A 22,540-nucleotide genomic window follows, 5' to 3' on the forward strand; every position below is an offset into this window, starting at 1 on the left:
ATGTGCAGGCCAAGATGAGCTAGCTAAACATAGCAAGCACAGATAATAGTGGCAGTGGTTATGCCAGGCAGCTCAGGCTTTACTTTGTTAATGTGTACGTGTGCAGGCTTCAGAAGGGTTTGCATACAACTGTCTTGTGTAAGGTAAGGCTTGACCAAGGTGAGTTCCTTGCTGTAGTGACCTGTGAGAGTGAGAAAGTCTCTGTGCTTTGAGGAATGTCTGCGGACTGGGCATGCAACACATATGCAGGCCTAGACTTTGCTTTGAGCATAAAGAACATAGTTTAATTTCAGTTTGGAGAAAAAGGCACGAGGTGGGAAACTGTTTTACTTGCTGGGAACAGCCCTCAGCTCTGTTACAGGCCCTGGTTTAGAATACTTCAGTCAAATGAAAACTAGCAGGTAACTTCAAACTGAAGCAGAAATCCTGCCCTCCAGGCCAGTGGCAGAGAAACTGACAGAGTTTTTTCTTTTGGAAATGCATCTTCCTGAAATACTGAGCTGAGTCGTGCAGTAGGAAGCTGGATGTTAAGTACTGCACTGATACCTTGTACCTTCAGGGGCTATACACCGCACAGTTTAGATCCCTTTTGCTGTGTTGTTCTTACATCTGTGAAGGGATACCTCTGTAATCCCCTGATGGATTACTATCTGTGGTGCCAGGCTGCTCCACCATTCATCACAATGGTTAAGCACAGTATTTCTGCATTTGAAGCATTGCAGAAAGATTGGGTTTCATGCCCTGTTATTTTTCATTTTGCATTTCTAGAGGGATCAAATGCCTAAGATTGAAACACTCTCATGTAGAACAGGAAGTGTGATGTTATGTCTGAGGGCCTGCTGTTCTCATAGCATAGCTGCTCTGTAGAACAGTGAGAGTATCTGAAACTTCCACTGTGGCTTCTGCATATCGTAGTATAGCAGTTTAGAACTATAGGGTTGACAGAGACCTGTTCTGCTTCTGACCTGCTCTGTGACTTTGGGTTTCCACTTAACTTTTCCGTCCTTCCATTTTCCTGCCTGTATAACAGCTGCAGATAAAAGAGACTTAATTGTTTTTGCTAAAGCATTTTGACATCTAAACTTACAATGCTATAGATGTGCTTAGTACTGTTGCTGTGTTTAATATTCTCTGCTGGTTTCTGAAGAGCTCTGTTGTGCACACCGAAGAGGCAGAAAATGCCTGTTACTCAAGCATTTGTTATGTTTGTGACCTGGCAGCTCACAGAGCCAGAGACCAGCATAAAACGCATGATCAGAGGTGAAATCCAGGAATGATCATGAGAAGAAACAGCTGAGTTTAAACCAAAAAGAGGGGAGGAGGGGGGACAGAAAGAAGAAAGGGTGAAAAAAAGGCAAGAATCTTGGACTGCACTGAAGCCTACTGTCCTCAAACTCTACAAGGCTGGGTGATTTGGGAACAAAAACTGCAGATGGAAGGATTTATTCATGCCCCTTTGTTCTTCTGTATGTGTTTATGTATAGATAGATGTTCTTCTAGGTAATATTTGTTTATACATCTAGATGTATTCATAAAATTAGCTAAGGTCCCCTCCAGCCTATTCAAAGCCAGTGTTCTTAGAACTGCAGAAATAATAGTGCTAATGTGACCAAGGTTTGGTTTTAGTTAACTAAAGGAAGTCGAATGGCCTTAATCCAGGCCTTTGCAAACTGAAGTTAACTGCAGATTGTGTGTGTGTCTGTGTCTTTGTGGTTTAACTCATGAAAGTGTTTATTTTATTAAAACATTGCAGGCCTTAAAATGATGCTTTGGGATAATGTCTGGTGGGGGTAGGCAGAAGATGTTGTCCTTCAGTTCCTTGCTTTTATTTTTCATCTTTGAATTACAGTGTGTCAGCAGTGCATATTCTGGGTGGCTCAGAAATGTGATTGTGTTGTGATTGAATTTGTTTGTCCACATGCCTCTGGACCTCAGTCCTCACTAGAGAACACTGTGATAATTCAGTATAATCCTTCATCTTCAGCACTTAATTCTATACTGTGTGGTACACTTTGTTGTACCCATGTGGAGAATACATGAGGGAAAGCGTGTAGATTTCTGACCGGGTGGAGGCTAAATTAGAGACTCCTCAAATCAGTCCCTTTTGCTACTGGAAGCCTTTATTCAAACTTGACTTTAATTGTAATTGAGAATGGCATGGGTAATCTGTGCTGATCTTAAATGCAGCAGAAATGTGTGATCTGAGAAAAAACATTGCTCACTTTGGAGAGGTTAAAGACTGGAAAAATAGCAATGTTTGAAACAAGCAGCATCTCTAGGTATGAAGGAAAAATTATGTAGAACTTGTCTGTTTAATAATTGGCTCAAAGCAGCCCTATAAATTCAATGAGAATTGTGTGCATGTTGTCTTTCATACATATTAAACAAAAGGAAGGTTATGTACCCAACTGTGAGATAGCAGATATTGGAGTGTGTCTGTGCCTTACTTTGGGTTTTTATTTTTCCTCCCTTTCAGGATCGTGCATCAGCGTAGAGCAGTGTGAGCACATGGTATCTGAGCTCCAGGACAGCATGCGCAAAGCCATTCATCTTTACCGCATGGTGAGTGACCTCCAACAGGGGCTCTGTTACAGTGATCTGGCTTTTACAGCTCACGGGCATTGAATCTATGTGCTTCCCGGCTCAAGGGGTTCTCCTTACTGCTGCCTGGTTGTCCACTTGACTGCACCTTAAGCTTGATCTGGGGAAGCAGGAAGTCCTGATTTCCAGCTGTTGGGTTTTCCAGTGGCTTGCTGTGGTACTCTTTTCAGTCTGTTTAGCCTATCTGTTAACTGAAGATAATGGTATGCTCTTTTTCAAAAGGGTATTAGGGAATTAGTTAATATTTATACAGTGCTTCAGAGAGATGAAATGTTTTAAGAGTTTTAAGTTTTATTATCTCCATCTGTTCTGTCTCTGATGCCTGGGAAAAGGATTAGCAAGTGAGATACCATGGGAATCCAGCTGTGAGAAGGAACATGCAACCACTCACCTGTCCCATTCACTGCCAGACCAGAGTTACATGCAGAGCAATATCATAACTGTTCCCTTCTTTGCTTAGCACCAGTCTGTCAGGTCTCTTGTAATGAGCATGAAACTTCCACATCAGGCTTCTGCCATGTGGTCCTCTGCAGCTCTTCCCTTAGTGCTTGCATTAACTCTCCTCTGACCTTGCTTGAGTTCCTGTGACCACCTGTGTCTGGCAGGCAGGAAGAAGAGGAGACTGGCCATGTACTGCAGCTGGGAAACATAGCACCTCCTTAGGCGCAGTATAAGGGGAACACTACCTGAAAATATGCTTCCCGTCTATCCTATTGGCGTGATGCCTCTGGATTTTGTGTGACTAGCAGAACTGGATGCATGTCCTGCTTTATGCCTAAATTGGAAGTCTTGAATGTTGAAGAAAACAACACTTGAGTGGTCTGCAAATCTTCATGGCTTCAGTTCTCTGAAGGACTGAAACCGCTTACTCAGTGCTCAGCCTAAATCCCAATACATCATTTCTTTTTCCTCTCTGTTTCCAGGTGTTAAATGATACAGAGTCTTCTACTGACAAAGATAAAATAGCGGGCCTCCTGACAGAAACATTCTCCTCAATGAAGAAAGAACTGGATTCTCTGAAGGAAGAGGAAAAGCTTCCAAAGGTTAAGGAGGTACTGACAAAGCCACAAGATACCACTACTCCATCAAATGAGGGATGTGGTGCAAATCTACCAAGTCCCAAGAGTTTGGGGGATCAGCAGACACTAGCTCTGCTGGAACAGTACTCAGAGCTCTTGCTACAAGCTGTGGAACGACGCATGGACAAAAAACTCTAAGAGGGGTGGCTTTCAGGTGTTGTGAATACACAGAGATAATCCCACGAAGAGGACCAGAGAGAGAGCTTCAGACTGATGCTATCATCACACTGCTCTAGGGCTGGTGGGGAGACCTTTAGAAGTTGATTTCCTCAAGCCCCTACAACTGACTAATTCTTAGCAATGTGCTGGCCACAATTTTGATACATTTTTCTCCCAATGGTCTTCAACTTCCCGTCTCTAGACAAAATCTTGAAAGAGGAGTTTGGAGAAATTGCCTTGAGATTTCTTCATAGCCGGGAGGTCAGGATTGGGTGGCACCTAAGGAAAAAGTGCACACAAGCTATCCAAGAAATTCTGAACTGCTGACTAAACACAAAGGAGTCCAGTTGAAGCCAATCCCTTCTCCAAGGCTTCATGAGAATCAAGAAGCAGACTTTTAATGAGTTTATTTATTAATTTATTTTTCTGACTGTTGCTCTGTGTCACATTTGTGGCTATTATCTTTGTCCTTTAACAAAAACTGTCAATCCCTTTCCCATATCCCAGCGAGAAACAATCTCTGTATTATAAACCCCCAACAGGGAGACAGGCTGGAGTGTCTGTGCAATTAATGAACTGTTTTCTGCTTAAATCTTGTCTTGGTGTTCTTTCTTTTCCTGCTTCAGCTTTGTTATGTAGAGTAATCCTCCTGTTGTCATGACAACCTTGTCTGCTTTTCTCTTTCAAGACAGTCCCCACACTGTATTTATCTGCATTCACCTCTGGGGGAAGGTTCTGCAACCCTTGGACCATGCTTTGGAGATTCATCGATGAATTCAGTAGTGGTATTTTTTAATCTGGAATTTGACATTATGTTGATGCTTCGTGACTGGGTTTTCTGCAGCCATTTTAAAAGTGGGATTTGGATACAAATATGGACATTTGTTTCAGCCACCTTTCATGAATAGGAATTGGATATTGACTTTGTTGTAACTGGGAAATTTGAGCTGATGATTTATTTATTGAGAACATGGAAAAGCTGGTTTCCATCTCTTACAGTGTAACTGGATTTGAGGTATCTTCAGTGCAGCAGCTCATCCATGGTATTTGTTCATTCCATTATGATAGGAAAACAGAGTATTTACATCCCAAGATCTTTTGTTAAACCTGTTTCAACTACCCACAGAGAATGATTTTGTGAGAACTTTGAACAGGATATTTTAGGATGTGATTACCAGCATTTCCCCATTCCCCAGCTTCTTTGCTTTTCATGAATTCTTGGTTTGAGAAATAGAAAATCTTTGCTTCTTGCATTTGTATGTGCAATACTCTTCTCACCCTGTGGAGCTTCTTGAAGCCCATGCTAACTTGTGTTTGTTCTGGTGTAAAACTGTCCGGTGATGTGAGCTTTTTTAGTCAATGATTAACTAAGAAAAAATAATTTGAAACCAATGAAATTCTTCAGCACCTTCCCCCTTAGCCCCACTCCTTTCCACAACAGGGTCAAATACCCCAAATTATTTATTTCTTCCTCCATCTGCAGCCTGACTTGTATTTAGTTTAAGGCAGTAGTCCCAGTGAATAAAACTGATCCCAGTTTATAAAACTGATGCAAGCAACGTTTCATGGGAGAGAGACTCCTAGCAGCTGTGGAAGTCACTGTGGAAGGCAGCCAGGCAGCATCACTTGGTTCCACAGGTTACAGGCTTGAAGCAGTTTTCTTTTCATTTTACTGTCCTGGCTGTCATCTCCTTGAAACCCCATGGCACTTGGAAATGTGGTCTGTTGACTTCTCTGTCTTTCTGTGACTGGAGATCTGCAGTGCAGCCTGTTCTAACACCGGGCTGGCTGGACCAGTGTAGGATTCCGAATAACTCCAGGGCTGGATACTCTGCAGTTTTGAGAGCTTTCCAGCTCCTTCTGTCTGTAAGTTAAATCTGCCTAATCATGTTTCAGGTGTCCTTGCTAACCTTTCCTTCCATGGTCTTGTACTGAACCTTTAAAAGTGTTGCTTTCTACTTCTGCCTCGGCATTGCTGTGTGCTGAATCAGTTCATGTGCTTAGTCCTGTAGGCAGCTTCTCTTGCACAGACAGACTTTGCCAAGGAAAGCAAGTTGAAAAGCAGGGGAGAGATTTCTGGCAGTTTGAGCGAGAAGGCGTGCTGGAGATGCCACGAGTGGAATGTATGGTGACAGTCATGTTGGGTCTGTGATGGAGTTAGTATGGGTTAAGCTTGCTTTTGAGGTGGTTAGTTCCTTCACTTTCAGACTGTGAACATATGTCCTAGTGTACAGGAAATACTGGGGCCACAAGACACTCAGGTAAAATAGCAGTCCCTTCAACCCAAGTATCTTTTGGTACTGGTAATAATGGTTTGAGGGTCTTTTATATTACTTCCCTGTGCAATGTTATTCCATTCTATGAATCTTTGAGGTAGTGACAAAAAGGGTCAGAGATGATACGGAAAAGCTAGTGGCAAGAATGGAATTCCTGTTAAGATAAAGAGCGACAGCCAGTGACGATGGCATAGACATATGAAATAAAGCTCCTTGAAAATGAGTTTTGTGAAGCAAATATAGTTTTTAAGCTGATCAGAGTGAGATTTGCTTCCTGGAATAGATTTTGCTTGGGGTCATAGTTGCCTACAGGAAACCAGAGGTAAAATGTGATCAGAATGATGGCAAGAGAAGTGTTGGGCAAGTAGATCAGCTGGAGGAGGTTGTATAGTTTAAAATAAATTAGAATAGTAGATGTAGGATACTCAGGAAAACAGAGTAGAAATAGAGATGGTCTTGGCCTGAGGAACACCATTTGGCCAATACCTGAGAAAGAGATAGTACAGAAAAGCTTCAGGAAAGTAGATTTAGGAGTGAGGTGGTGATCTGTAATTGGAGAATGAATTGGAAGGGGTTTGTTTTTCAGTGTGTCCTGTTGGACCTCTTGTTTCTTTGTTTGCTGTCCTCTAAGCAATTAGTTTTTCTTGAATGGCAAAGTCATGAGCTGTTCAGCTTGGATGTTATGAACTTAGTAGTAGAAGTCCAGTAAAGGAGATGCTGGTGCTAATAATATGTGGTGAGGAGATAAGTGTTGCTCTTTATATTTTGAGACAGATCCAACTTACTCTTCCCTGATAGCTTCCTATTGCTGGCGGTAGGAAGTACTCCTGAAAATTCTAGTTTACAGAACAAAGAGAGCGTAAATGAGTTACATTTTGTTGCACCTTGTGAATATGTTTCACCACAGGCTGTCCATTGGGCCAGGCAGAGAAAGACCGAGTGGTAAAACTGCTTGGGAAGTGAAGAGGCTTGTGGGAGGAGGTCATAAGCTTGAGTCTATCCCTCTTACTAGGTTGTGATCCCTCTTATTGATTTGTGTTGGTGTTAGCTTAGGCACAACCAGAAATATTATTGAGATGAGTTATTTGTTTAACATGAAGCCTGAAGAAATAATTTGGCCCTGCCTATCCTCTTTACATCCATTTGCCCCCTCCAACCCAACATTCCTGGTCAAAATGACAGTAGTTGGTTTTGGGTTTTTGTTTCCCATCCTGTAAATAGTATTGCTTTGCCTGTGGGACCCCTGGGTTCACTCCTGGGCTCTCTCAAACTGATGCAGTAGGAAGGGCTGCAAGCTGAGAAGGCGGCACACTCTGTTTTACTTGGGGCTGCAGGCAGGTACCACCTTCCTCCTCCCCATCCCTTGTAGCACCCAGGAGCTGTGTGTCTGGGAGTCTTGTGTTTCTCCCACCTCCTCTCTCAGGTTGTCCTCTCCATTCCAAGCCACCTCCCAGGCTCATGGCTGAGGCAGGCTTTAGAGCAGCACCTTCTCCAGTCCCCCGTTTTGCAGACTCAGAGGAATTGGGGCGTTTCTTCCTGAGAGTAGGAACCTACAGACCTAATTTTTTAAAGAAGAAAGAGTATGTATATAATTATATATAAGGAAAAAATACAGGTATTTAAACACCATTGGCAAATTCATGCATGTATGCGGTGTCTCCCCCCACCCCACCCCATCGGATGTGTAGCATCCAGGATACGACATGACACAAACCTCATTTAAAAGACAGGTTGTTCTCACAGCCCCTTATTGAACAGGTTCTTCCTTCTCTGGATAGGGACCAGCACGTCCCGTATTTCGGATCGCATGTGTGAATAGCACGGGGGCAGCTGTGTCCGTAGGGATAATGTCCGTAGGGATAACCTACAGGGGCCAGGAGCGTTAGGAATAAGCCATGTCCCTTCCGCATGCCTGTGTACGGCTGAGGCACCAGGCAAGCACCGTGTGCTCCAACACTACCCCATTCCTTCACCCCTCTAGACAAAGACAAAATCCCTCCTTTATTTATAAATGTGTGTTTTTATACTTTTGGCTTTAGGTAAAATAATCCTTTAAATGTCCTTTTTTTTTTTAGTTGGAAGAAATAATACTACGAATCTTTCGTTGGGTTGTTTTGCACTGTGAGGCTCCCCCGGGGGCTGTTTTTAACTCTGTATTCATTTGTACTCCCTGTCTTAAAACGTTTCAATAAAATGTGACCATTTGTTACCGAGATGCGGTTTTGCTGCGCGACCTACAGCGCCTTGGGGGTGCTTGGGGGGAATGGAGGAACAAGGGAAGGAAGGAGGGAGGAGGAGGCGGTCGCAGCTCCTCCTCCGCGGCCCGTTCTCCGCCCCTGGGCCCAGCGGCATGGCGGAGGCCGCGGCGCTGCGGGCCGTCAGGGGCTGCCTCGCCGCCTTCCCAAGGGAGGCCCGCGGTGAGCGCTGGGCCCGGGGTGCCGGGAGGGGGGGAAGCGGTGGGTGATGGCGCCTGGGCCGGGCCCTACCTCCTCCTTGGCGATCCTCAGGGGCCCCCGGCTGCGCTGTGGGAAGGAAAACCCGGTCTCCGCTGCCTCGGAGCCCGCATGGGTTGAACTGGAGCAGCCGCGCCCCTGCTCTGTTCTCGGCCCCATGTTTCTGAGGTGAAGCAGCAGAAAGGGTGCTGTGAAAGGAAACTAAACTCAAGAAAAAAAGGGCCTTTCGGGTTAATTTCCTATGTATGAAACAGCAAAACAGCGCATTGTTGCAGCTTCCAAATATCCTGCTGTGGTATTATCTGTGTCAGATGTGCATCTCCTGTAACACGTCCTGTGAAGGACATAATATAGATCATGCCCACTCTCCTGTCAGCCCACAGCGTGGCTGCCTGTAAGATGAGCTATGCCTGACAGCACTAGAGTAGCAGAGTGGTGGCCTGGGCTATCTGCCTGGCCTGAAACCCTCCCTAAAGGCTTTTGGGTTTTAAGAGCAGTTTCTGGGGCTAAGAGGACATGGCTTGCTGTGAGCGAAGCGCTTGTGGTGTGGGGTTTGAAGCCTGTTAGTGTGCTTGCAGGGGATGCCTCTCTAAGGATCTCTAAAGCTCTTTGTCGTTTGCCTGCGCAGAGCTGGGGTGGACAGAGTCCATACCCTACCTTGATGGGCCTCCGACCCCGCTGGAGTTTTATCGGGAATGGGTAAGTCCGAATAAGCCTTGTATAATTCAGAATGCCATCAGCCACTGGCCGGCTCTGCAGAAATGGACCTCAGCGTACCTCAGGTATGAACGAGCCTTGGAGCAGCGCTCGGGGCCAGCTTCGGTTGACCTCAGTGGGAGGCCCTTGGTTGATCTTCACTTTTACCTATAAGATTAGCTCAGATTCCTCTGTGCTTCTTCTATGTATGAATGTATTCAGTCTTGCCCAACGTGTGTAAATTTCTTCCTACAGACACTGTGTTCAGGCTATCAAGACCCATCCAACCTGTAGCCCCCCAGCTGGAGTGGGATGGTAGTGATAGGATAGAAGAGACTGACTTGGTTTTGATTGAGTACTAATTGTTTGAAAAACAGAAACCAAAACCAAGCAATGAGACTTTTAATGATAATTGAATTTTTGAAAGAAAAGTTCTTTAAAGGGGATTTATGGTTAAACCTAATTCTGTGAATTTAAAGCCAAATCTCTTATGGAACTAAGGGCTATTAGCCTTATGATGTGTGTATCTATCAGTCTATATCCACATCTTCTTCCTTGATTGCTGTTGATGTGGCCACCTGGTTTTGGCTGGGTTGAGTGGTCCCAGGGATATCAAGCTCTGCCATGATTTGTTAAGTGGCTGCAGAGGGCCCTGTGCCTGCCCAGATGAATCATGGAATCATCAAATCATAAAGTAGTTAGGGTTGGAAGGGACCTTCAAAGCTCATCTAGTCCAACACCCCTGCAATGAGCAGGCGCATCTTCAACTAGAGAGGGTTGCTGAAGATGAGGAAGAGGGAGCTCCTTGTGAACTTGCCTATTAGGAGAGGAATAAGAGAGGCTGAAGGTACTACAGTATCCTTGACTGCAGAGAGCAGTTGGAGCAGAACCCCAGAGTCCTTGCCAGACAGTAAAAAAGGCTTCTTGTTTTTGCTGCCCGTATAATGTTGTTTGTAAAGTAACCAGTGTCCAATAGATGGCCCAAGTGCAGATCTGGCTGCAAACCTTTGATTTGTTTTGCAGGGAGGTAGTAGGTCCCAAGGTAGTGAGTGTGGCAGTAACACCAAATGGTTATGCAGATGCCGTGTTTCAGGACCGCTTTGTCATGCCAGAGGAGCGCCAAATGCCTTTTGCAGACTTTTTGGACATTGTGGAGAAGAAAGTGACCTCTCCCAACGTATTCTATGTGCAGAAGCAGTGTTCAAACCTCACCGAGGAGTTCCATGAACTGGTCTGTGATGTGCAGCCTGACATACCATGGATGAGTGAGGCACTTGGTAACCTTATTTCTCCTGTATTCTGTAAATACTTTGTATGGAGCTTTAAAACAATCATGTGCATAATGAATGCTTGTTTTTCTGGATGCCACAGCTCAGTTTGGTTTCATCCCCTTAGAAAATAGAAGACAGAGTGATCCACATATTGGGTTTGGATTACTCCAGAATCAGTATCTCAGTTGTGTATTGGAACTGAAACAATGTGGTGATATTGCCAAATAGCGCTTCTTTTCATAGAGAGGCTTTTCTCTGATTTAGAGTCATGTTTCTACTCAGATTCATGCTGTTGCTACTGAAAGCAGCATAACAAAGGATTGAAACAACACACAGACCTACCCCCTTTGTAAAATTACAGATGTTTAGTTAAGCCCTGTTCTGCTTCAGTTGGTTTCTATTTTACAGCATGGCTTTCCTTAAAATGTCAATGAAAATGAATTACCACGATCTCATCTTGTTTTTGCAACTGTATGCAGTTTCTCTGTGAGCTGAGTCTTATGAATTCAGAATGTGGAAACAAAGGGTTGCAACCATCAGTTTTGGGATGGATAGTACGGTGTCACAAGTCTGATTTGTGCTACAGTGGCTTCCAGTGTAGAAGGAGGCTGCAGTTGCTCACAGAATGCTATTTGCAATGAAACCAGGCATAATTATGAAGGAAGTTAAAGGACAGCATTTGGCAGAAAGTTACTTTAAAAAACACTTTTAAACATGATTTTTTTTTTCTTTTTTTTTGCTGACAGCATTTCTCTATTCCCTAACCATACAGGGAAGAAGCCCGATGCTGTGAATTTCTGGCTTGGGGAATCAGCTGCTGTGACCTCTTGTATGTATTGTCTGTCATTCTAAGTCTTCTGAGTGCTCTCATTGTGGGTTTAAATGGGCTCATTTTGGGTTGGTGGCTTAGTAGGACTGTGTGGTTTTTCTGACAAGGCAGTTCAACACTTTCTTTCTTCTGCACTTCTGCAGCCTCTGCTGCTGTGTCTCTGGGTGCCTCTACCTGGCATTGTGTCATACAAAGCACTGATGATTTGCTTTGTTGAATACATTTGCTACAACATTATATTAATTTCCACTCCCACTGGCAGCAAGAGGAAGAAGCAGCCCGATAGTAAGAGGAGAAGCTGGCACTTTGTTTGCTATAATTTCTGGTGTAGAGAAGGAAGTAACACTTATTTTCTCTCTTTCTCCACATCTCTTTTTTTTTTCTCTCAATCCTAGTACATAAAGATCATTATGAGAACTTGTACTGTGTGATATCTGGAGAGAAATACTTTCTACTGCATCCACCGAGTGACCGTCCCTTCATCCCATATGGTACATAATTTACTGTGCAGTTATATCTGGAGGCTGGAAAGGAGGAGACTAAGAGGTTGAAAGATACAAAAAAAGAAGCAGGGATAACATTGTGATGTTTATACAGTGTTATGCTTTACAGTGTGAAAATGAATCTCTTCTGTTTTGTGCTGCAGGTAGTTTGTCATACAAGCATTAGTCCTGTAAAGTAATAGGTTCATTGATACCCATGGCAGTCTCTTCAGCTTTAGAATGTTTAAATTATTAAGTACCTTGTCAGCATTATAGCGTGCTATCTTTGATGTTCAACAGCTTTGGGTCCTGCCTGCTCATTTTCTTCTCTAGGAAAAAAGGCAGGAAGCTGAAAGATAAATTGCAATTTAATGAAATATTTAAGTTACAACTGAATCTCTGAAAACTGGAGAAATGAAAAAAGATTTTTATGGCAGCAATACTTCACAGTGCCTATATTCTGTTTGTTTCCTTCCTATGTGCACAGTAGTAGAATAATTTGTTGTGTTGCAGTGTCATCTAGAAGATGGACAGCTTAACTTTATACCTCATAAAATAAGACTTTATCTTCCCATCCCTGGATTTTCAAACCATCAGATTAAGTGAATGCAGAGTGCTATATGACACTAACGTTTTGCCTAGATACATGTGCTGCTGCAGTATTTTATTTATGCTGGTTTTATTTTGTTTACAACCTTGAAATCATAGATTCATAGAGTGGTTTGGGTTGAAAGGACTTTGAAGATCATCCAGTTCCATCTCCCCTCCCATTCACTAGACCAGGTTACTTGAAGCTCCATCTAGCCTGACCTTGAACACTGTCAGGGATGGGGCATCCACAACTTCGCTGGGCAACCTGTGCCAGCACCTCATGACCCTCGTTGTAAAAAATGTCCTCCTTTATGCAATCTAACCCTGGCCTCTCTCAGTTTGAAACCATTTCCCCTTGTCCTGCCACTACAGGCCTTGGTAAAAAGTCTTTCCCTTTTCCTTATGAGCCCCCTTTATATATTGAAAGGCCAGAGTAAGGTTTCCCTGGAGTCTTTTCCAGGCTGAACAACCCCATCTGTCTCAGCCTTTCTTCATAGAAGAGGTGGTGTTATATTTACATGAATGTATGAAATACATATATGAGTCATATTTTGTAAAACAAGTTACCATTAAAGCATAGAACAGAGAGAATGCTTACATTTATAGTGTATAGCAAAAAAACTCCATCTGTTTGGAGAGAAACTCTCAGTAGAAGGCTTAGAAAGGCAAATACGCTGAAGCAGTGATGTAAAAGCAGCCTTCAGCATCAGAAGAGCTAATGAGCCCTATCAGATTAGAAATGAAAGGCTGGCCACAAGGCACTAATTCTTGTGAGTGCTATCTTGCTAGACTGACCTAAGAAGAAACACCAGAATACAGAACAATGCATAAGTCAGGGATGTATTTATGACTTCTGAAAGGGAAACAAGTCAGTTACTGTAACAGCATAGGACCAGGAATAAAATGGTTTTGAGGAGACTAATTCCTGTGAAGAAAGAAGACTGGAATTCCAAACTTGAAGGCAGTTAGGAATTCAGTCTGACTTAATGAAAAATGGGCAAAATTTGAAACGGACAAAGGACAGTGAGGACAGCAAGTTGAAAATGGTTTTGTCTTAATTTTCTTTTACTTGGTGAAAGTGTGCTGTAGCCTGCCATTAGTTTCTCTGAGTACTACTCTTGAATTGTGTCATTTAATTCCTTCTGTGGTTCCAGAGCTCTATCAGCCAGCAACCTACCAGGTATCAGAAGATGGCTCATTTGAAATTGTGGATGAGAAGAGTGCAGATAAGGTATAAATATATATAAAGAACACAGTCAATACACAAGTAAAAGTAGTTTGGGGCACTGCTGAGATCTCAGATGGAGGGTTTTGATTGATATTTAGAAATCTTTCATTGCTAGGAGAATGCCCAGATATTTCACTGGTATTTTACTATTTGCAAAGGATACCCAGCTTCCAGAAAAAAAATTTACTGCACACCTGAAATAATTGATATCAAAAACTGTCTTCACTGCACCAAACTTAAATAGATCCAGTAAAGGACTTTAAAATGAATCAACAATATGGGAATCTATGTCATTAAGACTGCAGTAAACTCTTCTGCATTCATGCTCTGTGTGCCCTCTACTCAGGGCTAGATTTTGCTCTACAGCAATATCATCAAACATATCTGTCTAAATTAATATTTTTTTTTCTTGCTAGGAGCAATATTTATTTGATTAAAACATATATAGATCAAATATATATTGATCTATATATATTTTACAGAAGTTGGTAACTTTACAGAAACTCTACAGGCATTTTACAGAAATTTAGTAGCCTTTTGTATCTAATCTCTCCCCATTTACCTCTTTAGAAGAAAGGAATGTCTAAAAAGAGAGTTTCACATAAAGTAAAGTACTAAATGCAGGAGCACCAAGTGATATAAGGGGTTGAAGGTGTTTTGAAAGTATGCAAAGACTGAAATTTCATGGCATTTTGTGACATTTAGCACCTTTTCCCAATTAGAAATGCTTCACTGAAGGAGGTGCTGAAGGATGCAAATTTTTGCATCCTTAACCTGCTCCCGGTTCAATGTGGAAAGCTGCATAGTTGTATGTGTTTTACGAGGAAAATACAGGTTTTGTCACCCGCTAAGTTTGGTTATCAGTTGCTTTTCTGTAAGCTTGCTGGAATTTTTTTCTGGGGTCAGTACTATGTACATACTCTTTTGCTTTTAGGTGCCTTGGATCCCCCTGGACCCCTTGAACCCAAATCTGAAACAATATCCAGAATATGCTCAGGCAAAACCTTTGCAGTGTACAGTGAGAGCTGGTGAGATGTTATACCTGCCTTCTCTCTGGTTCCATCATGTTCGGCAATCACATGGCTGTATAGCAGGTAAAATACACAGTATGTCCAGATACCTTTCTGAACTGTGGTGGGTATGCACCTAGATATCCCACAGCAAAGAGTAACTAGGTCCAAAGGTCTCTTTAAGGTCATCTACCTCTCCTCAGGAGGAAACAAGTCTTGGCAGATGCCCTGGGGCTACCTCCTTGCAGTCCTGCTTATAATTCTTAATATTGTTGGCGAGGGATATAGCAGAAGTAAAAAGTCTTCCTTGTTTCCAAGTCTGGAGAAGGATAGCTAATTCAGTGATCATGATCCAGTTTCTATTTATGACATGGAGCTAAGCAGTTTGTCTGCCTAGCCTGCCAACTGCAAATTGCTCATCTACATACCTTTCACAAAGAAACTGCGGGTTGCTTGTGCCATTATCACACCAGCAAAACAGGACCTGGGGGAAGAAAAGGAAACCAGAAAGTGTATGAGTTTTAGGCATGGTTGTAGAAACAACGTAGATGTCATGTGAGCTGGAATCTGCTCTAACCAAGTCTCCTACCTTGCTAATAAGCCTGTGCTTGTGTTACTATTCCCTGCACGTATCAAATGTGTTATAATCTCTTTGTAAGATTTATTATCATCCCTCACTACCTTTTTTATTTCTTCCACAAGAGATTCCCAGAAATTGAAGCACTGCTTATTTGGTGCAGATGGAGGGGTGGGGATGGTGGAGAGCATGATCGTTAGGTCCCCTAAGTTTTACATGGTTTGAGGAAGAGTTTTTTTGCTGTCCTTTGTCTGGAATAATCCTGTCTACCCAGGAAAAGTATTTTGAACAATATATTTGTGATACTTTGATAAAAAGACAAGCTATCACTACAGCAGTATTTCTGATTCTCTTTTTCCAGTAGTGCTGCACCAGTCCTTAAAGACTTTAAGAGAAAAGCAGAGTTGTTTCAGCCACTCTTTTTTTGTCTGTCTAGCAGAAATGCCAAAGAGTTGACATTATTTGGCCATTAGTCTGTTAACTGCACTACAGTTTGTATACACTTGAAAAGCCAGTATTCTCTGGGTCTGATCCAGTGAATGTCTGAAGCTAGAGTATATGCTCTTCCAAAAGGCATTGGTACAATATTATACTGCTTGGATTATTTTTTCCTGGGAGACATACATCCAAATTAGAACGAGAAGCAGAATTAAAGCACTGTCCAGTTGATGACCATTGTGAATTAGTGGTGAATTTCCCATCTGTTACTTACTCAGAGGAAGAGAGGTTCCCATCCAGATACTAAACTCTTTATTGTATTTGGTATTTTTGATCGAGACAGGAGCATACATTTTCTATTTCTGAACATTCTGCCAGCTTCTGCTCAAAGGAATCCCCAGCAGAGTCTGAAGTTGAGCTAGTTTGGGTTAAGACAGAGTTGCATTGCGAGTATTAAAGACCTCTAATATTTGTTTATGTTATTTTTGGCTGTAGTCAAAGATTAGCTCATTTCAATAGTCAATCAGTAATGAAAAGCCTGTACTAACTGAACTGTGTAAACCAGCCTGTGAACACATTTGTAAAGCATTACATTCTAGCCTTAGAAATGTTTTTCCTTTTTCTTGTCTCCTCAGTGAATTACTGGTATGACATGGAATATGACCTTAAGTACAGCTACTATCAGCTACTAGACTGTCTCACAAAAACTGTGAAAGGGCTATAGCAGAGGTGGGAAACTTGCACTTGTGATCTCTGCTGTGATACAACCATCAGCATCTGTGACTGGAGTACAAATGTGATTAAGGGGAAAAGAACTAACATTAAATTGTCTTTGACAATGTCTGTCAGACAGATGGCTGTTTTGCTTGATTTCAGAGACCAGATCAACTGGCCAGATTTTTTTTGGCTTTAAGGTTTGATAATAGCATTTTGAGGTCTTTGCGTGTTGCCTCAGTGGTGGTGAGCAAAATAAAATTGGAAAGGAGGCAAGACAGGGTTTGGAAGTCCCAACACGGAAGCCATGACTATGCAGCTCTACGGGTTATTTTGATAACAACACAAGTGGACAAAGAAGAATCAGCTCTATCACCATCAGGCTGCATCAGTCCAACACATGCGTTCTGCTTAAGGCAAAAGTCCTGTCCAGCTGTAATTCACTAAGTTCGGTGGCTGTGATGTTTTCATAGTGAGAAATTACAACTCCCGCAATAAAAGGTCAGCCTAAAATCTTATTTCTGTGCTAATTTCTTATTTTCTTTTTCCTAATGATGTGGTGGCTGGAGGACACCTAGGAGGACATGTGTAAGTAAATGCTGGCTATTTTCTGTCCTAGGCTACATGTTTTTATTGCTGGTTTTAGTTTCTTTCCACTGTTACATTTAAATGTAACCACATTCTCTTACATCAAGAGAAGTCAAGCAGCATCCTGAGTGGTGATTTTAGAGTTGTTTGCCAGGTCTACAGTCAATATGCACATCACCTGTGGTCTCCTGGCATGATTTGGTTCTGCAGCTTGTAGGCTCATTGTTTATTCTTTTGCTATTAATTGCTGCCTAATGCTTGATGAGGCAAGTTGTGTGAATCAGGAGCCTATTTCTGCAGCCTTAAGTCCCATTTGTATTTCCACATAATGGGATGAAACTGGTCATGTGTCTGAGACCTGCAGGGTAGGACTAAGAGGCTGTTAAATACATGAACACTACAAAAATGCAGTATTGTTGTTTATGAAACCCAAAAGATGGTATTTGACATCAGATCATCGAATAGTTCTTACATTGGTGATATAGGGGGAAATTTGTTTTCCATGTATTAATTAGGACAATGCAGATACCCTTTAGACAGATTGATTATTGTGAAAAAATATATAATTGTTTCATTTTGTCTCTATTGTGTTTAAAGAAACATAAAGCTTAAAGCATCCTTTTGTCTTCTGGTGCTTGTCCAGAAATTGCTGAAAACTCCAGAGGCATTAAGTGCAGGCTTTGTTTCACAGCTACATTAAGATACAGCATTACTTCAGGCTTTCCATTTTACTTGTGCTCACTGGGCAAAGGTGCCCAAGCCAGTTCTGCAGTGGAATCCGGACTTTCCCACCATGGGAGGAAGAGTGATTTGAATATCTCATTTTGTCACTTTGGGGGTTTTAATTTCGCGTCTCTCTAACCAAAAGTAAGGAACAAATGACAGCCTGTGGCTGTACAAGTGGATGGTGGTGGTGTGCCACTTCCGACGGCAATGCCTGGAGGAGGGCGTGCTCTGAACTACGTCTCCCAGCAGCCCGTGCCTGCCGGCTGGAGGAAGCCGTTACGTCACGGGGGTGCCTCCTGGACTTTGGGATTTTAAACCTGAGGAGCGACAGGCGACTTGATTCCCGACGATCCTGTGCCACACAACTCGTGTCTCTCCCCAGCCAAGCGCAGCTCCTCTCCCCCAGCAGCGCTGCGATGGCGGTGCGGGTGATGGTTCTGCCTTCAAGCAAGTGTCTGTTCGATGACCCCGTGCAGATCCGTGTGGCAGGTCTGCAGCCGCAGCAGGAGGTCACCCTCCGAGCCAGCCTGCTGGATGAGAGCGGGGAGCTCTTCCAAGCTCACGCTCGCTACAGAGCAGGGAGCAACGGAGAGCTGGACCTCAGCCGCTCCCCATCCGTGGGAGGCAGCTATTCAGGAGTGGAGCCGATGGGGCTGCTGTGGTCTCTGCAGTCTAAAGCGCCCTATAAGCGGCTGGCAAAGAGGAATGTGCTGACCCCTTACTATGTGGACTTGGAAGTGTATGAGGGCCACGGGGACATGAGCTGCTTGCTGGGAAAATGCACCAATGAACGATGGTTTTTAGGAGAGGGTGTGAAGAGGATTCCAGTCAGAGAAGGCCGTCTGAAAGCAACCCTCTTCCTCCCTGCTGGTGAGTTTTAATGCCATACTGGTTTTCCAGGTGTCACATGCTGTGCCCCATGGTCCCTGGATGCCCTCAGCAACCCAGAGCAAAGCCTCAGCTCCAGGTTCCCTCAACCTGCACCTGGTCCAGCTGCTTGGATCCTCACACAGAGGGAGCAGTGGTTGTTGCCCAGGCAGGTCAAGTGCCAAGGCAGGGAGGGATGCAGGGATGGCAGCACTGGTAACACGAGGTGTCTCCTGACTGAGGGGTCAGGACCTCTTCTGCTGTGAGAGCTCTGGGGAAGTGTGTTTATTTCTTAGCTCTCCTGTTTAGCTGAGAAGGCAAAGAAGCCCCTGGTCTTCAGCAATGCTGGGAAGTGTGACAGCCCTGGCTGTGGAGTGAGGAATCAGGAAGCATGGTGGGAGCACTGGACTTGAGCTGCAGCCAGCCTAGGCTGTTCCAGCAGCTGCCTTGGATCTTCCTGCAGGCTTTGGACTTGTCTCTCTGTCTCTCTCTTTGGATAAGGAAAAGACAGACGTCTACCTTGTTGAGCAGCTTGACCACATGGGATGCTTAGGAAGATAGGAGACACATAGGGAAAAGCAAGGTCTTTAATTAAACAGGTGCCATATTCCACAGCTCTGTACAGAGATAGTGCTGAAACTGAATACTGTATAAAGCTGCTCTGAGCCCTGAACTCTTGATGCTCCTTGAGCAGTACTTAAACAAGGGTATCTTGCTCTGTAATGAATAAAAGTCCCCTGGCAGCTGCTGTGACACCAAATCTTGTAGAGGAAGTCTGGGTATAAGAATGAGCAGAGCAGCAGCAGGAAAAGAAATTCCTATGGCTGCAGGAGAACTGGAAAGCTCAGAGCTAGTTACATCACACTAAAGCCTGAGTTGGCATAAGCCAGTGCTGGCATTTGTGGTGCGTTTCATAACCCAAGTATTCCCCCCCTTAGGAAAACCTGCCAGCACAGCTTCTAAATAAGCTGTTTGTTCATCAGTCTCCAATGGCCTGAGAACATCTAGGCCAATGTCCGCTGATATTCATGGTGGAAGGATGCCCAACGTGAACTTCCTATAGTGAATTCCTAAGAGAGAGAAGAAATAACCTGAATTGGTGTCTTTACAGTGTTTGTGAGTGTGCCTGAGAATGACAGCCCCTGTGGAAAGTTTCAGAGGGTGCATTCCTTCTGATATTTACTGTCCTGATATGTGCTGAGGGGGCACTACTGAAGGGATGACTGTAGGAACTTTCTGATTATATATGTACATGCGTTTTGTTGCAGGGCCTGGTCCATTCCCTGGGCTTATCGATTTGTATGGATCAGGAGGAGGTCTTGTTGAATACAGAGCAAGTCTCTTGGCTAGCAGAGGTTTTGTGACTCTGGCTCTTGCTTACATGGCCTTTGAAGATCTTCCTGCTATGCCAGAGGTTCTTGAAATGAGCTATTTTGAGGAAGCTATGAATTTTTTGCGGAAGCAGCAGCAGGTAAGAGACTAATGATGGTAATCTTCCTGTAGGAAACTATTTTCTGGTTTACTAATTGGAATGCTATATGCCACTAAATGCACTTAAGTATCTAAGGTGCTATAAGGAGACAGCATTGTCTGAATGGCAGCATCATCTGAGAGATGAAAACCCCAAGTAGCTGAATAGCTGGTTTTGCAGTGTGTTGTAACCATCATAGAGCATTGTGCAAACCAGTCTTGGTGTAAAGTTTAATCAAGGTAGTTCCTGAAGTAGGAGGATAAAACTTAAGATTTACTTTAAAAATCTGAAGGTTTTTTTATGTTTTATGGTCTTACGTTTATATAAAACTTCATAAAGGTCATAAAAGACCTTTAATTTTATATAAAACTTCCTGCTTAAGCAGGGAATCTTAATTTTTTCCCCCTACTTTTACACAGAATCATAGAATAGTTAGGGTTAGAAAGGACCTTAAGATCATCCAGTTCCAACCCCCCTGCCATGGGCAGGGACACCTCACACTAAAACTCACATCTGTCAAGATTTTAGAGGAAAAAGATTCCATTGATTTTTTTTCCCTACTATTTCTGAGATGTTACAGGCTTTAGATTCTGAGTAAGTTTCACAAGACAATATTAAACCACTTTAACAACAGAATCCCTTACAGTTGTAGCACTGGGGAGCGTGCCATGTCTTAAAAAGATGGGGCTGTATTAGGACAAGTATGTGGGATCAGAAAGATGCTTTTATAGCAATGTATCATGACGCTTAAGCCAACAGAGACCAAGAGAAGTCAAGTAGCATTTAAACTGAATGGAATGCTACTTAATGCGGTATTCATCTCACAACGTTATTTATTTTCTAGCATATGGACACCAGGAATGTAGCCAGTGTGAGAGCAGAATTCAGCCTTGCTTGTTGGTCTTGTTCCTCATAGAGCTCTGAAACTCCCAGAGTATCTTACAAGACGCGCATAACAAACTGAATCTAGTGTGAAGAGTCTTCACTAGAAAGAAGTTGATTTAAATAGTTATATGGCTTACTCAGGCTCAGGTGTGATGAACCTTTTGGTTCCAAGATAAAACAGAAGATAACAGGTCAGCTGTAGGAGAGTAAAAAAAAACAATAGCATGGAAGCAAATAGTGCAAGTAAACCTATGAGAATGTGGTTTTGCAAAGGGGACCTGAGGAGGGAAGATCAACGGGGACCAGAGGCAGGAGCAGTAGAAAATATGATAGTGAGAGCAAGTGTGTAGCCAGAATGTGGAGGAAGCAAAGATGCTTTGTCTACAGAGGTTAACAGAAGGAGAAATGTTGAAGAGTTTTGAATTCAAAGTCACTCCTGTGGAGGCTCAGCAAAGGGATAGATACGGGAGTGATGTAACATGAATGGAGAGAGGGGAGGGGTAAAATACGGGTGGTGTTGTTCAGATAAGGGGTGAGGAATTGGAATTGGAGACCTTCTGTCAGCCCAGGAAATGAGGAGTGGTTGATAATGGCTGTTTTCATAACTGTGTTTCAGGTGAAAGATACTGGGATTGGCATTTTGGGCTTGTCTAAAGGAGCCGATCTAGCCCTTTCCATGGCCACATTTCTACCTGGCATCAAGGCAGTTGTCAGCATATCTGGAAGTGGTTTTAATTCTTTCATTCCCCTGAAGGGGAATGGCTTCACTCTTCCTACCCACCCTTATAATCTGGGGAGGGTGAAGACCAGTGATGATTCTTGCCTAGTAGATTTTTCCGATGTCCTAGATGATCACAGGGACCCAGCAACTTGGGATTGCCGCATTCCCATGGAGAGGTCCTCGGCCAGATTCCTCTTCCTGTCTGGCCAGGATGACATGAACTGGAAAAGTGACCTCTATTGCCAGGATGTTGTTCAGCGCCTTCAGCAGTGTGAACGGGAAGTGGAGTTTTGCTCCTACCCTGGAGCAGGGCACCTCTTGGAGCCACCATACTTACCTCTGTGCCAGGCTTCAATCCACAAAGTGCTTGGGATGTTTGTTCGTTGGGGAGGGCGGTGGAGGGAGCATGCCAGAGCCCAAGAAGATGCATGGCACAGGATACAGGCCTTTTTCTGGCAACACTTGATGGACTCAGACATCCCTAAGAGCAAGCTGTAGTGGCAGCTGTCAAAGATGCTGAGTAGGGTTGGTATTTCAGCTCTCATTGACTCTTGGAAACTTGTTCGAAGTTTCCTAGCCTGCCTTCCTCCAACCCCCACTGTTACATAGCTTTTATTTTCATTCCTAAATAATTTTCCACTTTTTTAGTAGAATTTTAGTTGTCTTCTGGCCCCAGCTGCACTGCAGATTATCACCATCTAATCTGCCTGTGTGCTGTCGTCACCTGAGAAAGCCCAGCTTCTCATCATTCTGGGCTGCATTTATACTCTGTAATCATTTTTTTTAGTACACTTACCTTTCCTTGTGGTATATCATTTCCTCACATTTCCTCGTAAAAGGGTCGTGGCAGTTCTGATCTCAACTAAGTAGAGAGGCAC

The 22,540-nt window shown here is 43.4% G+C and overlaps 3 protein-coding genes across 5 annotated transcripts in view; all 3 read left to right on the forward strand.

The window, feature by feature from the left end:
• MAPKBP1 (mitogen-activated protein kinase binding protein 1) overlaps window positions 1–8,328 on the forward strand; it is a 99,160-nt gene extending 90,832 nt beyond the window's left edge. For 2 of the 3 annotated variants that reach the window (XM_031044543.2, XM_013127716.3), the window contains 2 exons: window positions 2,477–2,562; window positions 3,525–8,328. In XM_031044543.2, the coding sequence (XP_030900403.1) occupies window positions 2,477–2,562; window positions 3,525–3,818 (380 nt within the window). In that variant the 3' untranslated portion in view covers window positions 3,819–8,328. The remainder of the gene's footprint in view (window positions 1–2,476; window positions 2,563–3,524) is intronic. The other variant, XM_005143922.2, reaches the window with a different exon arrangement.
• A 134-nt stretch (window positions 8,329–8,462) lies between these two features.
• Window positions 8,463–17,447, forward strand: JMJD7 (jumonji domain containing 7). Its single transcript, XM_005143919.4, has 8 exons — window positions 8,463–8,532; window positions 9,197–9,350; window positions 10,288–10,541; window positions 11,308–11,364; window positions 11,760–11,855; window positions 13,592–13,668; window positions 14,600–14,759; window positions 16,326–17,447. The coding sequence occupies exons 1-8, from the start codon at window positions 8,466–8,468 to the stop codon at window positions 16,412–16,414; spliced, it is 954 nt and encodes a 317-aa protein (XP_005143976.2). The 5' UTR covers window positions 8,463–8,465; the 3' UTR covers window positions 16,415–17,447.
• Window positions 17,448–18,059: 612 nt separating this feature from the next.
• On the forward strand, window positions 18,060–22,426 carry LOC101871727 (acyl-coenzyme A thioesterase 1-like). Its single transcript, XM_034061964.1, has 3 exons — window positions 18,060–18,588; window positions 19,854–20,056; window positions 21,558–22,426. Exons 1-3 carry the CDS (start codon window positions 18,135–18,137, stop codon window positions 22,158–22,160), a joined length of 1,260 nt encoding a protein of 419 aa, XP_033917855.1. The 5' UTR covers window positions 18,060–18,134; the 3' UTR covers window positions 22,161–22,426.
• Window positions 22,427–22,540: the final 114 nt, after the last annotated feature.

Source organism: Melopsittacus undulatus, chromosome 4 (genome assembly GCF_012275295.1).
Source record: "Melopsittacus undulatus isolate bMelUnd1 chromosome 4, bMelUnd1.mat.Z, whole genome shotgun sequence".
NCBI classification, from domain to species: Eukaryota; Metazoa; Chordata; class Aves; order Psittaciformes; family Psittaculidae; genus Melopsittacus; species Melopsittacus undulatus.